The following is an 18,177-nucleotide window of genomic DNA, read 5'->3' on the forward strand; positions in this document are numbered from 1 at the left end:
AGGGTTAACCATACCTGAGTTAGAATTCAGTTTTGCTACATACTAGTTGAGTAATACATGGGCAGGTCTATGTCTCAATTTCCTCTGTGAATACTAAGTATGTACACACTTACAATACAGGTGCATATATAATCACATTTATTGCTACATGTAACAACTACATGTAACTCAGAAGAATGCATATATTTACATATAATGCCAGAGCAATACAGACACCTAAACATATCTTAGAATGCAACTTAAGTTTTATATAGTATTACTGAGTCCTTTAACATAAAGAGATTTTTAGGTTTATAACCACAAAGGCGAGTTCTATATAAAATCAGTGATACCTTCTGACTTACTGGGTGAGGACTAGGAATTGGTCTTGGAGAAAAATCTTCATCTTCAACACCAGAATCATGATCATTTATTGGCATTTTTCCTGGAGATAATGTTTGGAAAGACCTATTGAGGGGAAGATAATAAATCTTTAATAATCTAGTGTTTGTTTCTTTTTGAAATTGAATAAAGTGCTTTAATAAGCCACAGTAGTATCTGGGCCACTTAATTTAGCATCTGACAATTACAAGTTATTTTATTTTAAGGTACATGAATTCTTTTTTATGGCAGTGTATCTGATAGTTCAGTCTTAAAAATGACAATGAAGAAAAAAATAAACAGGAGGCAAATAAAACTAAACAGGATGTTTCTTCCAAAGTAAGATTTCTGACAAATACCTTTCTTCCGATATAATAAATCAACTCAAATGAGAATATTAGAGTTGTTACTTCATTAAAATTATCATCTAAAATCTGAGTATAAAGGAATGTATTTAAAGCAAATACATATCATATCAGATATTGACATACAACTTCATCAGAACTAGAAAGTTATTTTACTCATCCAAAACTAATGAGTGTAACTTAAAAAATACATAATTAAAAAAGAAAAAAAAAACATGTCTATTACCTCTTAATTGAAAGATTCTTGAAAACTTTGTTGAAAAACTCTGTTTCTGCATTTTGGCTTTCAGCACTCAGTTCAAAAAGGATTGGTTTTTTGTCAGAGGAGTCAACATTCTGGAAAGAAGCAGGTCATACTTTGAAATGTGACTGAGCACCAGAAAATTCTATTAGATGAAAAGCAGTTCTGAAACACTGGGAGGAAGACTTCTTATTTCTATTACCTGAATCTTCCTTTATTTTTTAAGTGACATTTTTACATCTAACATATTAGTTTCAAACATATAATGATTTTATATTTGCATATATTGCAAAATGTCTGCCATAACAAGTTCAGTTAATAACCATCACCATAAAGTCACACACACACAAAAAAGTTGTACTGAGAACTTTTAGGATTCTGTTCTCCTGGATACTTTCAATATATGATACACAATGTGCTAGGTCACATTCTCAGGACTTCTTTGTAACTTTCTGACCAAATCCCAAAGCTTATGACTCCTTGGCAACCATCAATTTGTTCAATTTGTTCTTTAGATCTAAAGGTACAGTTTCCCTTGATACACTCAGGAAACTTGTTCTGAGGCTCCCCACAGCTAACAAAATCCAAGAATGCTTAAGTCCCTTATATAAAAGGGAATAGTAGTTGCATAAAACCTACCCACATCCTTTACATAAATACCTAGTATAAACAGTTGTTACACTGTACTGCCTAGAGAATGACTGTACATGTTCAGTACAGATGCCACCATGGAAGTATAATTATGTAGTATTTTCAATCTGAGACTGGTTGAATCCACAGACGCTTAAAACCATGGATGTGGGGAGCCAACTGCTTTTATTTCTATAAAGGAATCCACACACAAGCTCAGACATTTGTCTTTCTGTCTTATTTAAGTCACTTCAAGAGCCATCCAAGTTGTTGCGAATGACAAGATTTTCTCCTTTATAGAGTTGAGCCTTACCCTGAATTAGCCTTTCTTAAAAGAATATTGTGGTTTGATCTTCTATACATACTGCTCTATTTTCCTCCATATCAGTATGAGGTAGTTTCTCTCTATTATTATTCATATGTTTACTGTATTCATGGCTGAGAATATTCTATTGTACTTGTGTTTGCATACTTTGTTTTACTGTGTCATGTTACTGCATTTTTTATAACTTGAAAGTCTGTGGATGACCCTCATGAAGCAAGTCTGTCGGTGCTATTTTTCCATCTGCATATGTTCATTTCATATCTGTGTCACATTCTGCAGTTCTCACAAAACTTCAAACTTTTATCTGTTATTGGTAAATGTGCTCAGTTATTTTTAATATATTATGTTGTAATTATACTGATACTGTAATTATTTAGAAAGGTCCACAAACCACACCCACGGAAGAGGCAAACCTGGCAGATGACATGTGTGTAATGACTATTCATACAATATTGAAATTAGGTAATTAACAACCCTATAATGGCCTCTAAGTATTCAAGTGAAAGGAAGAGTCATGGTCTCTCACTTTAAATCATAAGCTAGAAATGAGTTTAATGAGGAATATAAGTCAAAAGATGAAACAGGCTTTTATTAAAAGCTAGAGTTCTTGTTCCAAATAGTTGGCCAGGATAAATTTTTGAAGAAAATTTAAAGTGCTACTATAGTAAACATATGAATAATAATAGAGAGAAACTACCTCATACTGATATGGAGGAAAATAGAGCAGTATGTATAGAAGATCAAACCACAATATTCTTTTAAGAAAGGCTAATTCAGGGCAAGGCTCAACTCTATGAGACAGGGAGGTAAGAAGGCTGCAGAAAAAGTATGAAGCTAGCAGAGGTTTAAGGAAAGAAACTGTTTTCAGAACATAAAAATAAATGATGAAGCAGAAGTGTTGTCGAAACTGAAGAAATCATCCAGAAGATCTAGCTAAGATAACTGATTGTGAACTGATCATATCTGTAAGTGAAATCAAAGTCACAAAAAATATCTAGTAGAAACAGTTATTAAGATGCCATTAGTATTTTTGTAGCTAAAGAATTTTTTAAGTTATTGGTCTGAGACATTAGAACTAATCATTTTACTGAGCTCTTTGAATGTTATCATATAATGACACTTAAGGTTTTGATGATCTACTTTTTCTGACTATCACCTAAGTGTTCTTTGATATATGTATTTAGATGGATAACAACCTACCCAGATGGCCAGAATAGCTGTAATGCTATTACATACTTATTTCTTCTAGACATTGATTTTAAAGGTAAGACACTATTTGTCGTACCTACACATTTAAAAAGTAAGACGGGGCAAAGAAAACAAGTTGAAAATTAACCCTTGATATCATAAAATGATACATGTGAATTCTTGATCGTCTTCAAAGACTTTAGAAAAACATGGACAAGATACTTGGTGAATAACACCTGATACTGTAGTATAATTCAGTTCTGAAGCTACAGTCTAAACTTTATGAAACAAAATTAGCCAAAAGCAAATAAAAAAGCAAATTTTCATTAACAATGATTACAAATAAAGCCTAGTAGTTTGAGTTACTATATGAAAGGGTAAAGAATATTGAGTTCAAACTGTCAATATGCAAGCCTAAACAGTCACTAATGGACTGGGTAAACAGATCACTTACTTTGAAAAAATGTCGTGTTTCCTTGCTGGTTATTAGCTGGAATTGAAGGTCGGGTGACTTGTCACTGCAATGGAGGCATTCATAAAACTCAGGATCTTTATGTGTCACAGAATAGAGAACTACAATGAAATTTCCGGACTCTGAAAATACCCTGGGGAAAAAAAACACATTTAACTAAAATTTTCTGAGGATTGCAGGCATATACTTTGTCCTATGTTAGTATCGTACCTGTTAATAGACTGATGAGTCCAAATTTAGATGAAAACTTGACAGTAAATATAAGTTTACTTTTTTTTTTTTTAAAGATTTATTTATTTGTGCATACAGAACTGGGGTACAGGCCAGAGGCTCAAGGGTGGCGAGAGGCTTCACCAGAGACAGGATGGAGAGCAGAACAGGCAGATCGAGGAAGTACACTGCTGAGGGGAGCAGTAGGCAGGTCAGGAGAGGTCTGCCACGCCATGTGGTCACCTCCGGGGCAGGCGGGAATCAAACTCATGCGGAAGTGGCTTTTGCTTCTTAGTGCTGTGCTTTAACCCGCTGCGCCACCAGGGAGGGCCCAATATAAGTTTACTTTTAAGGTTATTGATTTTTAAAATATATTTTATGAAATATTTCCTGTAAAATTTCAAGTAAAAGAGGAATATATAAAATGAAAATGAAAACTACCTCATCCTATGCTCATTTGTGTAGATACTTACTTCCAAAATTTTACCACAAGCATATACATTTTATACAATTTAACAAAAACGAGACCATACTATAACAACTACAATTACTATTTTTTTTTTGACTATCGGGTTTTTTTCGCACCTGACTTTTCTATATTATCCCTTAGACCTCCTTATTCTTTGTTAATGAGTATCCATCCAATATTATTCTTTGTAGTTCTAAAGTAAATACTTGAATTATTTCAATATTAGCCTACTACAAACTGATAAAATGAGTATTTTATTATTCACTATATGACTCAAGTTTTATAAAATCATCAAGAGTTCTCTAAGTTCAAACTAAAACAATCTAAAAATACTTTTACTATTTTTACTTCTCTGTAAAATGTTGAAAGAAAAACAACGTGGGAATGTATTAAGCAGTGGAGAAAGAGGATACTGACTCTGCTGCCTTCCTCTTGGAGTCAAACCATTTGCTCTGCACCCTTTGCTAAGAATGCCATGAAGTACCGTGTAGGCTGTGCCAGGTGGTGTGGACTCCCCTTTGGTTCAAAACCCCTTTCAAAGGACTGACAATGATTAAAGAGTTCAAATAGAAAAGAAATTGCCTGATGTTTCGGACTGAACATAGACTAACAATTTTAAAAATTAATTTTATTGAGCAATTACTGCCAATAAGAACTTAAAATAGGGGCCTCCCTGGTTGCCTAAGTCTCAGCACTATCATGCTATCACCACTTCGGTCTGAGTTTGATCCCCTGGCCAGGGAGCTACTCCACATACGGTACAGCAGACCTCTCCTGTCTTGCCCACGGCTCCCCTCAGCAGTGTATATCAGTAGATCTACCAGTTCTGTACCCCACTCATTCTCTGGTTGAATCCTCTCAAGCCCTGCTGCACCTCTGGCCTACACCTCAGTTCTTCTACACAAAGATAAATGTCTTAAAAAAAAAAAAAAAAAGAACTTAAAACATCACAAATCAGGGCCCTCCCTGGTGGCACAGTGGGCTAAAGCACAGCACTGAGAAGCTAAAGCCACTTCCGCAAGAGTTCGACTCCCGCCTGCCCCAGAGGAGATCCACATGGCATGGCAGACCTCTCCTGACCCGCCCACTGCTCCCCTCAGCAGTGTACTTTGTCAGTCTGCCTGTTCTGTTCCCCTCTCTGTCTCTGGTGAATCCTCTCACCATCCACATCTCTGGCCTGTACCCCAGTTCCATATGAATAAATACATAAATCTTTAAAAACAAAAACAAAACAAAACAAAAAACATCACCAGAGATAATACTTAGCCAAACTAATTCAATACAATAAACATTTGTTTTATTGAAAATAAAACTGTACTGTAAAAATAAAATAAAATGTGAAAAGGAGAACTATAAAAAACATCTGGGGCCCTCCCTGGTGGCGCAGCGGGTTAAAGCACAGCACTGAGAATCTGAAGCCACTTCCGCATGAGTTCGATTCCCGCCTGCCGCCTGCCCCGGAGGTGACCACATGGCGTGGCAGACCTCTCCTGACCCGCCCGCTGCTCCCCTCAGCAGTGTACTTCGTCGATCTGCCTGTTCTGCTCCCCACTCTGTCTCTGGTGAAGCCTCTCACCGCCCCTGAGCCTCTGGCCTGTACCCCAGTTCTGTATGAATAAATAAATAAATCTTTAAAAAAAAAAAAAAAATCTGAAGAAAACTTTTATTTCAATAAATAATTCCAAATCCTTTATAATATAGAAAAAAAGAATAGCTAAATCTTTTTCAAAAATGTCTAAGAAAAGTATAATTAACCTAAGTAAATGACAACCTGGTGAGAAAAAAGAATTTTGTATAGATAGACACACACACACACACAAAATATCACTTGCCTTTCCTGAATGGAAGAATTAAACATGTATCGCAAGCAGCAAGCCCATACATGAGGACTATAGATATGAATAATCCCAGACAGCCAACTAAAACAAAAAAATAGAAATTAAAATTATTTACATATTAATATGTAACATACTTTAGATGATAGTCTTTTCAAATATTATCACAGTTTCTTGGCATTCACCATAAATACATTAAAGGCATCATACATAAGAAATCTATGAATGCTGTTCATGCTTATAGTTAAGAAGAAAAATAGAATAGATATAGTTCTACTTTCTTTCTGTCCTTTTCCATCTGAGATGAAGGGCAAATACAAAGTGGTAGAAGAAAAAATGGTTAGCAGAGGTGAAAACAGGAATCAACTGGAGTCAGTCTGGCCAGGAAAAATGGGCTGAACTAAGGGAAAATGAAATTAGGAGCCTAAAACTATAATTACTAAGAGGATTAAATGCTGTAACTTTTATAGGTAGCCTGAAACACAAATGATGTTACTGAATATACACTTAGCATCAAAACCCATAGTAAAACTCATAGCAAATAAGACTGTAATGGATCCCAGGTAACAGAACACTAGTAAATTCTCATTTTTTAACTTTGTACATACTATTCCCACATGGTTTTTCTTCCCCCAATAAGCGTCCTTTCGATTATCTATTATAATCAGACATTATCTATTAGAGGTCTAGCTAAAATTTGCCTTCTTCTAACAAAATGTCTCCTAGTCTTGCTTATAACAGTGCTCTCTGTCCATACTGCTTATTGTATAGTAAATTATATACTTTCTTACTATTTGTCTTTCTGCATGTGAATACTTGATTATTATATCACCTTACCTTGATTATAAATTCGAGGAGCATTAAATTCCTACCAAGTTCCAAACATGATACTATGCATATGGTAAGAACTCAGTAAATACTGAATATAAATTTCTGACTGAATAATTTGTTTAAATATCATTAGCTATTAACTCTAAAGAGAAAGTCATTAACACTAAAAGGAGTATCTGCAAAATTGCCTGACAGTAAATTTTAAACACTTATTCTGGGCCTTGTGTTATTCAAGGTATCGGGATAGTGGGGAAGATTAAAGAAATAGGGTTTCTAAGGTTTCAATATCAACCAGAAAAATTCAACTTGATCAGTTTTAACTAATTCTGCCATTAAAACAAGAAAGTTTAGGAATCACTTGTCTTTAAGGCTTATGAAAGTATTCTAAGTATCATATATTAACAGCTGATTTACACATTTAATCACATATGCAGCTGAAAGCTTTCCATAAATAATGAAATACTTACATTCCCACTAGTGGCAGAGAATAAACCTTTGGGTCAGATTCCAACAGAAGTAACAATTTGCGGGTTTCGTCCATGGTAAGATATCTAAATGAAAAACGTTCATGTAAAAACAATTGAAAGTAGGTAGGTCCTTTTTACCTAAGCCAGGTGATCTTGGTTCTAAAGAAGATTCTTTTAGGCAGGGGAGGTGACTTCAATGATATTTTCTCTATCACACACAGGCACACATAAATAGTTCAAAATACAGAAAAAGACTCCAATAAGAGGGAAAGATTAAATAGATTAATCATCTCAACATCACTATTAAAATGACATTAAAGATTACACAACTTTTTAAAAATGTTTTGCTCTGTAAGTATCAACTTTTTTTTTTTTTTACTATAATAGTTCTTTATTATTCTCAAATGTGGAGTGCTAAATGCTGAGTCAGGACAGAGTCGTAATGTACCTACAGGATAGGCTTTAAAATCGCCAAGGATGAGAGATGTAAATCATCAGAATTACTCTTGAAAATCTCAAGAAGCTGCCGTAATAGAGATGGAGGTGATCTCTCAGGGAATTCAGCACTGTGGCTTTATCCCAGGGTTTGGGAGATCAGCATTTCTACATGCACCGGCCTTTACTAAATCCATAATGTATGAGAACTATGAGTCTGTAAGCACCAGAATCTGAGTCATGTCACAGGGATATTCACGTGATAGGGCCATGTCAGAACTGGTTGAAGGAAGAAACTTAAATCTGCTCACATCCTATTGCACTCTCTCTAGAACATCTAAGCACTGAGTGAAATTGCCAAAATTGCTGGCCATCTTGCATCACCTACATGGCTATATCACTTTCTTTCTTCAACTGAGCACCTTTTTTTTTTAAAATATAATAGTTTATTTTTACATCATTTTGTAGACCTCTTTTTTCATCTCAATTGTAATCCCTGTGGGTTTCCCATCACCCGAGTCACCTATGTGCCATCACCATAGTCCTGTGGACTTCCCTCCCCACCCCCCCGCCCTGTTTGATCCCATTCCCCACCCCACCCCCACAAAATGTCTCTGGTATATGACTGTTCATTATTTTTATTATTTTCTCGCCTGGTCCATTAGTATCAACTTATTTTTATAAAACATACTATAAAATCAAGGCTGACAATTTCAGAATCAAATAGATTTCCCCAAGAAGAGTGACTTTCCTATTACTAGAAGTGTGGAAGCATCCAGGTGACTTGGTAAGACTGCACCAGACATGACTTTCTCAGTAAAATCAATTAGATGAGGAATATTCAGCTTTCCATGAACTGTTTCTATATTCCTCCAACCACTCTCAAAGAACTTTGGAGCCACCGTGATAGAACCCAAAAGCCTATTTTTCCATAAAAGAGCATTATGTTACATTTATACCTTGTGATTCAATGAAGTTTAAAGAACTTGAATAACTGTAGGACTGTTGTCTTTAAAACACACACACACAAATAATGTCCTTTGTGACACAAAATATTGATAGTACTGCACAGATAATGAATTTATCAGGCCATTTGACAAGATGATTAAGCCTGAGTTGGCAGATTTATGTAACAATGACACACCTGCTCTGAGAGCTCTTCTGTCTTGATCAACTGATAAATTCCTATTCTTTAAAAGAATCAGCTTTCCTGTGATTTCCCCAGGCTTCCTATGATTTTCCCAGATGAACTGGTCACATCTTTCTGTTTTCCCTGCCTGAATATATAAGCCTCCACTTTCTTTACCTACATGTTTACATGTTAACATACCAATGAACAGAAAATGTGATCTTTTTTACTTTTTTTATTCCTGTTTCTAAAAGTTTCTACTCCATATGGCTCCTAATACTAGGGTACACATATAAATGTGGTCAAAGAAAGGGGAAAATGTCACAAATTTCATAAACAATTTTAAGTAGGAAGGGATGAGAAGAATAGATTGTCTTGTGTTACTACTGGCATCCTAAGGGACCACAGAAAAATTCAAAGAAAGGTAAATTTATGGCTCATTAGTAGATAAACACAGAAAAAGAATTTTTTTTTTGTTAATTTCAACACAAATTTTCATGCCTTTATTAAGAAGCTCTCTATTACTATAAGAGAACTAAAAGTTCCACTTAATTAATTGAATGTTTCGCTTCAACTCCACTCTTCTGGAATATACGAACACTTCTTCCTTTGTGCTACTCCCAATGAGAAAGGTGCTCTGGTGAGCACGTGAGTCTGAAATCCTTTCCTGCTACTCCAGGGACCATATGAAGAGAAAAAAAGTCTCTTTTTCTTAATCCTTGTTTGAAGAAGCACTTTCAGAAGACAAGACCTGGAGCTGAGTGCACCTTGGCAAACATTTTTGGCTCTAGAGAGCTAACAGGAAGTAGGGTGGAGTCAGTGGGAAAGGATGCCAGAAGCCACTGCTTAGGCTTTGAAGCAGAGGTTGCCTGCATTGTTTAACACAGCTGAGTAGACAATGGTTAAGGAAAGTAAATGAAGAGTCAGGGAAGCTGGCCTGCTGTGGTTCAGAGAGAGTATACAGTTTGGCTTGTGTTTCCTAAGAAACTAAGAGTGGCGAGAGGAAACTAGAGAGGATGCTGCCCGAGGAAACTCCACCTTCAAATGGCTGACAATTTGATAAGCAAGAGTACTGTACTCTTACAAAGTACTGTAAGTTTTTAACCATGTCCTTTATCTATAATGTTCATTATTCACAGTTAAAGTATATATTGTAAATAAAGTCTCCATCCTCTACTAGGTGCATAATCAAAGTATAGTTAAAAAACAACAACAAAATAAGATGTAAAAATAAACCATAATATCATTTAAAAAATAAATACACCCCCTAAAATGGAAGAAAAAAAAAAGCAGAGCCAAAAAAAGGGAGACAATGCCCTAAGACCTAGGTAAAATGTTTAAAGAGACATCACCTCATATTCTGAAATGACAAAATACAACCAATTTTAATATAATTTACACCCTAATTTTTTTTGGGGGGGGGGTGGTGTGCAAACTCTTTGAAAGAAAATTACATTGAGCAAAAATTAACAACTCCATTTGTCACCTTTCTTGGTTATTTATCTTATTACCACAGATCTCTTGCATGTAAACTAACTGAGTAATCATTTCATATAATGTGGACATCATGACAACATACAAATACAACCAATATTTAAAATTTTGGACTAAGATCTTTTACTTACCCAAACTTATAGGTACCTTGAACTTGAGAAATATTCAAATTACCGCTCAAGTTTCTTGCCAGAGCTGTTGGAATAATGGGGATGGGCTTCACAGGTGTGCATTTAAAGGTATTTGCCAGTGTTACTGCTGCCCAATGCAAATCAAAATCCACACTGTCCAAATTCTCCTGGTAAGTAATATGTGCTCTCAGGGAAAGCAGTTTACCACAATCCAAGGAATCTTTGCTTCGTACATAGTGTTGCAGAGCCTAAGGAATCAATACTATGCCATTACTTTAAAACTTTGAAATGTGTCCATATCTTTAAAGATTATGTTTCATATTGGTTCATAAACACATATTATCTTACACTAACAAAAACTTCCCCTCTATAGTTACTTATACCCATTGTGTCGTCTCTAGTCTCACTGGTTAATATCACACCTCAAATATATACCTGACTACTATAATAGCTTAACTATTCATTCTAACTATATAGTCTGTCCTATCAGATTAATTGTCCTTGATATTGAAATATTTTCTCTTCAGAAACTTTCAATGACTGTACAGGCCTAATCAACAAAAACTATATACCTTGGTGGCACAACAGGTTAAGTGGCAGCACTGTGAAGTTTTATGCAGTCACTGCAGCAAAAGTTCAATCCCAGGCTGGGGAGCTGACCCACATGGTGTAGCAGACCTCTCCTGTCTCTCCACTGCTTCCCTCAGCAGTATATTTCAGTCGATCTGCTTGTTCTGCTCACCACTGTCTCTGGTGAGTCCTCTCACCCCCCTGCACCTCTGGCCTGCACCCCAGCTCTTGTATACATAAATAAATAATTTTTTTTTTTTAAAAGATTTATTTATTTATTCATACAGAACTGGGGTACAGGCCAGAGGCTCAGGGACGGTGAGAGGCTTCACCAGAGACAGAGTGGGGAGCAGAACAGGCAGATTGACGAAGTACACTGCTGAGGGGAGCAGCGGGCGGGTCAGGAGAGGTCTGGCTCGCCATGTGGTCTCCTCCGGGGCAGGCGGCAGGTGGGAATCGAACTCATGCGGAAGTGGCTTCAGATTCTCAGTGCTGTGCTTTAACCCGCTGCGCCACCAGGGAGGGCCAATAAATAATTTTTTTAAAGATTTATTTATTCATATAGAACTGGGGTACAGGCCAGAGATGTGACGAGTGAGAGGATTCACCAGAGCGAGGAGCAGAACAGGCAGATCAACAAAGTACACTGCTGAGGGGAGCAGCGGGCGGGTCAGGAGAGGTCTGCCACACCATGTGGATTTCCTCCTGGGCAGGCGGGGATCGAACTCATGCGGAAGTAGCTTAAGCTTCTTAGTGCAGTGCTTTAACCCGCTGCGCCACCAGGGAGGGCCCTAAATAAATCTTTTTTAAAAAAACTAAATTCTTTAGCCTGGAAGACAAGGCTCCTAGAACCTAATCAAATACTCCAGTCTGACTGCCCACAAATCCAGTAAATTCCACCCTTAACATCTCCCTGTGTTCATCTTGCACATTGCTATCTTAGCCATAGTTTGCAGTTTGTTCTTCTGAAATACTATTACTATCCCCTTTCTATAATCTCTTCCTATAAAAAAGTCACATTCAATTGTATTTTAGGTCAACATCCAATCAAAAATAATGATGAAAACATATGGGTTCATTAAGTATACAATGTTTGTTTCTTATGTTTAAGAATAATCACATCTGAAACTAAATACGTCAATTATACCTTACACACATACACAAAGATCAAGTTATCAACAAATCTCACTTTAAAAGTTGAACTGATGTCATCTGCATTGTGAACTATTATTTCTCTTGAACAAAGTCCTTGAGTTTGAATTTTGCATGGAATCACAAAGTCCCCAGGAAGAGAAGCAGTAGGCATTCTTTCTAAGCATTCAGATATTTCTCGACCAGGATCAAAGCGATCTACTGTCAACGTCACACCTTCTTCATCTGAAGAATAAAAGTAACTGTTACTATATAGCATGCCAATTAAAGATGAAAGCAATTAAGCAAGTCTATCTACTTTATAGCAAAGCATGTTGCTCATACTAATAGCACACTAAACTCTTATTTTAAAAAACATTTCTCATCTATATTCTTCCATCTGTCTAAACTGTGAAATCTGTGATGGGTAGTGTCAAGTTTTATTCAGCTTCACAACAAAGAAAAATCAGCACCAATTATAACAATCCTCACTAGTATACATAAATTCTACTATAGTCAAAAATCAATAAGTATGCTATTATAGTCATATAAATATATATGCTTTTAAGTATGTTACCTTCATCTATTGTGAGAGAACCAAGCAAAAAGCATGGCAAATTGTTTTTATTCTGCTTAGCATGACGACAAGCAATTCGGATAGTCTTTTCAGTTACCACAAGTTTTGGATTTCTGAAAAATATCAAAAACATGTTTCATGAACATGCTGCATGTGATACATGAAAAAAAAACACCAAAACCTCCTTCCACAAACTACTGCCTTTAATATAGGTTTTAACAACATACAGAAAAATCACTTTTTGGAAATCCTACAATCAAAGGCAGGGTATAGGATAGGCTACAGAAACCAGAACTAAAATAAGCAGACATTAAAGTTATAACTGTTTTCCAGACATTTGCTCAATTTTTTGAGTCAGATTAGGAATCAAAAACCTAAGACCAACTACCTTGTTTATGAACTTCAGATATTACTACTGAATATAGAATATGAATAAATTATTAAAATGTTTTAAAGACTTGGAAAATCAGAGCAAAGAAGAATTGTCAAAAAACACCAAGCAAATTTGAAAAATAGCCACAAAGAACTTTAAGAGATAAAAAATATATAGTAATTTTGAAAATTCAATAGGGGACCCCCAAGAGGAGCAGCAGGCAAGACAGGAAAGGTTTGCTGTCCTCACCATTAGCGAGTCAGTTCCTTGGCTGGGGATCAAACTCAGACCACACAGAGACAGTGTTTGAGATTCAATCCCTATGCCACCAGGTAGGCCAATATTTGATATTATTTTTAATATAGTCTATCCACTCAAAATCTACAAATACCTGTCCAAATTTTCTTACAGGTTGTCTCTTGAATTCCTATAATACTTAGAATTTTAGATTTGCAGAGTATTATAAATGTAAAATTAAGTTGTTTCTCAAAATCATGAGGAAGGGTTAAAAGGAAGCAGAATCTGAATGGAAAAGCAATAAAAAGCTTGACAACTTAAATAATCATACTAATCAACTTTGCCTTATATATTCTTTGACTCCTGTTTACACTGCTTAGATTTGGGAAAAAGTACCTGTAGTAATTGAGATGTAAGTAGACAAAATCTCCAATCGGTGTAGGGTTCCAAAGAGCACATTTTGATGGTGGAAAGTAGAAAGGTACCATCTTACTGGAAGGAAACCTTAAAAAAAAAAAGTTTGAAATTAAAAGCAGTACAAATTTTATTAAAAAAAAAAAGTAAGAAATGACTTGTAATTCTACTCTGCGTTAAGGAGAATAAGCACTCAAAATTTCTTTTTGGTCTTTTCCCGTATACATACATAAACTTACATACACACAAACTTTTGGAAAAGAACTTGGGGTACCAATCCTATAAAATCCCCTTTAACTAATAGGAAAAAAAGAGTATGAATCTGTCCTTTTGAACTAATTGCTAGATATATGCTAGATAATGCCCAATAAAATAGAAAAGCACAAAAACTTTATAATAAAAGTGATCTCTTTTCAGTGTTCCAATACACAACACAGATAATATTGGCTGTATAAACACAAGGTTTCAATGTGAAATCACATAGGGTACCACCACGATGCTCTTATTTAACATGTATAAAGAGAAAACCACAATAATAAGACAATGGAAAACAGGACTGGAAAAAAAATATTAGCTAAAATCACATGTAATTAAATCAAGAAAGCTGTAATAGTGAGCATGTATAACAGTGCATTTGCATGACTGGAGATCATTAAGTGATTGAACTAAAAGAATATTCATCATGTCATTCATTAAGAATACCTTCTTCTAGATGTTACTTTCATTTATGATCTGATGAAGCTTTTCAACTAAAATACTAGCCTCAGTTTACTATGTACTAGGTATCCTACTGGGCATTTTACCTACACACTATTCCTCACTCAAACTGTTCCAGAAACACTTACTGATAATAAATCATAACTTCACTAGCTTCATATATCAATTAAGTAATAGAGCTGGGTGTTCAATTTAAATTAAGTGTACATGGGGAGAATAGATTACTTGTGACTGATTTCAAAGTTTATAGTTCTAGAAGGTGAGTGGTATAGGAGCCTGAGTTCAATTCTGGCTCTACCAATTCTAAGCTATGTGCTTTCAAATCCCTGTCTAATTTGCTCCAATAATGATTTTTAATCTCCCCTTTTGCGGAATAAGGGTATAGTCTAAGTTTTAAAAATTCATTCAAGACCCCAAAGCTAATAATTGACAAACTATCATTGATCTGTCTCCATATCTAATATATCGGTTATTTACCAACTGTGAGAGGCAGTATAATGTAAGGGCTAAAAACAGTAAGTCTGGAATGAAATCTGGCTTCAAAATTAACTAGCGGCGTGACTTTGATCAAATTTTTTAATGTCTCTATGCCTCAGTTTCCTCATTTATTATCAGTATCTCCTGGCAAAGCTGTACTGAATATTAAATGCATAAATATATGTAAATGCTTACAAAAATTCCCAGTTTATTGTAACTGCTCAAAAGTGGTCATTTTGCTTTTAGAAATCTATCATACCAGGCCCTCCCTGTGGCGCAGAGGGTTAAAGCACAGCATTATTAAGTGATCCCCAGCCAGGTAGGTGACCCACATGTCCCACCCGCTGATCCCCTCAATAGTGTATTTCAGTTTATCTGCCTGTTCTGTTCCCCACTCTGTCTCTGGTGGATGCTCTCACCCCAGCACCTCTAGCCTGTACCCCAGTTAATGTATGCATAAATAAATAAATCTTAAAAAAAAATCCATCATATCTTTAAAACCTAATCTACATAACTTCAGGTTTACTTCCTTATAGTGCTGTATAGGGCAGAAGTCAAGTCAGGTTAAATCCTGGCTTTACCACTTACCAACTGTACAGCTTTCGGTTGGTTAATCCCTCTACACTTGCACAGATGCAACAGATTTTTCAAAGAAGAGAAGTTGATAAATTTTCAAAGATTAAGAAGTGGCTGTAGGATAGAACATAAGGGCCAAAGCTGAACGAAAGGCACATGATACCCTCTTTGGGTCATGTTTCCCATTGTCTTTATTAAGAACATCTGGCAAAAAGAAAAATACTACAGCTAGTAAGAAAGATGATTTATGTGTAATTCTAGTTTAGGAGGAAGAAAACTCGCATCCATATTAATTGTTCTCCCCTAGGGAGACGAAAGAACAATTAATGAGCCAAAGAGCCAAATAACTCAAGCCAATATGCTGGTCCCCATTATAATGACAGATTGGGAAAATTAAGAGCCAGGTGTTAAACTCCTCCTTTCTACTCCACATGAATAAGAAAAAGCTTACAGTAAGAAAAAGCTTACAGGCATTTAAGGAAATTTGGTATCGCCAATGCAGAATTTTCCCATGCAGGAATAAAAACTTAGAACTACTTTCCTACTGGTCTTGGGATGTAAATAAATTCGTGATTTCTAGCATAAAGAGATCAGGTACTATTTCCCATCAATAAAAGGATCCTCTGTAAAGCTACTGGAAGAAAGGAGCTAGTATTTAATGAGCAATCATATTTAACCCTTCACAATAATCTGTTATAAATTATTAAACCCAAGTTACAGGAAACTGAGGCTTAGAGAAGTTAAATCAACTTGATTAAGTTGGCCCACTAACAAGTGGTAGAGCTGGAATATGGACCCAGAATTTCCTGGTTCTAAAGATTATTATTTTTATTTGATTCTAACCTACTTTCCAAGGTACGTTAACAGAGAAAAAAAACTAAAAATATTTCTATACCTGATATTCATCTGGCATCCTGCAAGAGGCTCCATAACTTTTGACAATGATATATGTTCAAATACTCAATATCCTAAAGAAGTAAAGAGATTATTAATGAGTGACATAAACAAAAAAATCAGGAGCATATTTTTACCATATTCACAAAATTACATGCAAAATAAAGTCACTTATATGCAAAGTCTTCATTTATAAATTAAGATAAAACCTTATTTGACTGTCATCATGATTGTCATCATATTTTATAGTCATTCTTCCTATAAATTAATGTTAATGCTTATCTTAGGCAGCAAAACCTACCATTATTACTTCTATTACTTCTCTATTAAAGAAAGCACAGATTCTGTCCTAAGATCTTTATCTCAACTTAGTGAACTGGGTAAAGCAGGAAGAATTTAATAAAATTCTTGATAGTTTAATAAAAAATCTCATAATAATGTACATGCTATACAAATGAGAGGAAAATGAGATGATGGCTAGCTTTGTTTAATGTCTTATGCAATTTTCATGAACTAAAGCATAATTGTTAAGAATACATTAAGTACATATAAGTTAATAAAATTTTTATGAATGCACTTAAAAAAACTCAATATTCAGAAAATCACAAAGCATCAAACAAGAACAATCAGAGGCAGATAGTTATTGGGTTATAATGAAATCAATATATCTTAAAATTGTATTGAGATGGAAGTCAAATACTGCACTCCATAAACTGCCTTGTATCTGCAAAATTACTAATACACCTTTTAACATTAATACCTGCCTTCTCTGAATATGCTCCTCTACTCCCATCGATAGAGCCAACTCTCTCCTGAGTCACAAACCCTTATTTCTACTTGTCCACTGGTTATTCCCATCTAAATACTATCAAAGCAAAATACAATCTTCATTAACCTTTCTTAAAATTCAGTGTTTCTTATAATCTTTTATTAAGTTATGAGAGTTTCTTAAGGCCCTACACGTTCTATTTCATGTTAGCAAAAGGGAATGGTCTGAAGCAAGGAAGGAATTATCAATGCAGTTGTAGAAGTCATCTAGAAAGTATTTTTTTTAGATAGAGACTAAAAATATTTACAACAAAATTCTACCAAAAACACCCCTGTAAAGGGTGTTTTAAAAAGTTACCCTTGAAAATATCTGAGCTCCCTGCATATTCAGAATGCAGATTTTGAATCTAAAGTTCTTCGATGCTACTTGATTATCATGGATACAATATTCACATTAAACCTGCAACTCCTTAAATCTATAAAATGCTGTTTTCTTCACTAAAGTCAAAGTCTTTAAACTCCGTATTTGCCTCTTCTTCCATTATATGTTAGGGTAAAAAGATAATGCTGATCCACTTCTTGTATTAAAACAATATACAGGCTACAGTTAATTCTGACAGTGTCACGAGCAATTAGTGAAACTAAAACCACATAATACCTGCACCTAGGGAAACATTCTCCTCTGACAATGGCAGTCTTGTTTATCTCATGGAAGCCATTAATCATCCTTAGGTCTCCTTTTCCCCTCTTCCAACATATAAATTGTCTTTCCATCTTCTACCTTAATTTCCAACTTCAGCACAGACCAGATTTACCAAAAGTGCCTAAAAGTGTGCTAGAGGGGTAGTTACACACAAATCA

At 35.3% G+C, this 18,177-nt stretch overlaps 1 protein-coding gene across 1 annotated transcript in view; it reads right to left on the reverse strand.

The window, feature by feature from the left end:
• Nucleotides 1-16,623, reverse strand: part of STIL (SCL/TAL1 interrupting locus) — a 37,473-nt gene extending 20,850 nt beyond the window's left edge. The window contains exons 1-12 of the mRNA XM_012722180.1: nucleotides 16,550-16,623; nucleotides 13,867-13,974; nucleotides 12,861-12,973; nucleotides 12,342-12,529; nucleotides 10,788-10,830; nucleotides 10,583-10,646; nucleotides 7,394-7,477; nucleotides 6,093-6,179; nucleotides 3,564-3,714; nucleotides 952-1,061; nucleotides 333-447; nucleotides 223-226 (exon numbers count right to left, since the gene is read on the reverse strand). Of these exons, the coding sequence (XP_012577634.1) occupies nucleotides 223-226; nucleotides 333-447; nucleotides 952-1,061; nucleotides 3,564-3,714; nucleotides 6,093-6,179; nucleotides 7,394-7,477; nucleotides 10,583-10,646; nucleotides 10,788-10,830; nucleotides 12,342-12,529; nucleotides 12,861-12,973; nucleotides 13,867-13,974; nucleotides 16,550-16,584 (1,102 nt within the window). The 5' untranslated portion in view covers nucleotides 16,585-16,623. The remainder of the gene's footprint in view (nucleotides 1-222; nucleotides 227-332; nucleotides 448-951; nucleotides 1,062-3,563; nucleotides 3,715-6,092; nucleotides 6,180-7,393; nucleotides 7,478-10,582; nucleotides 10,647-10,787; nucleotides 10,831-12,341; nucleotides 12,530-12,860; nucleotides 12,974-13,866; nucleotides 13,975-16,549) is intronic.
• Nucleotides 16,624-18,177: the final 1,554 nt, after the last annotated feature.

The sequence above is a fragment of the Condylura cristata genome, unplaced genomic scaffold (genome assembly GCF_000260355.1).
Source record: "Condylura cristata isolate star-nosed mole 26May11 unplaced genomic scaffold, ConCri1.0 scaffold00008, whole genome shotgun sequence".
Lineage (NCBI taxonomy): Eukaryota > Metazoa > Chordata > Mammalia > Eulipotyphla > Talpidae > Condylura > Condylura cristata.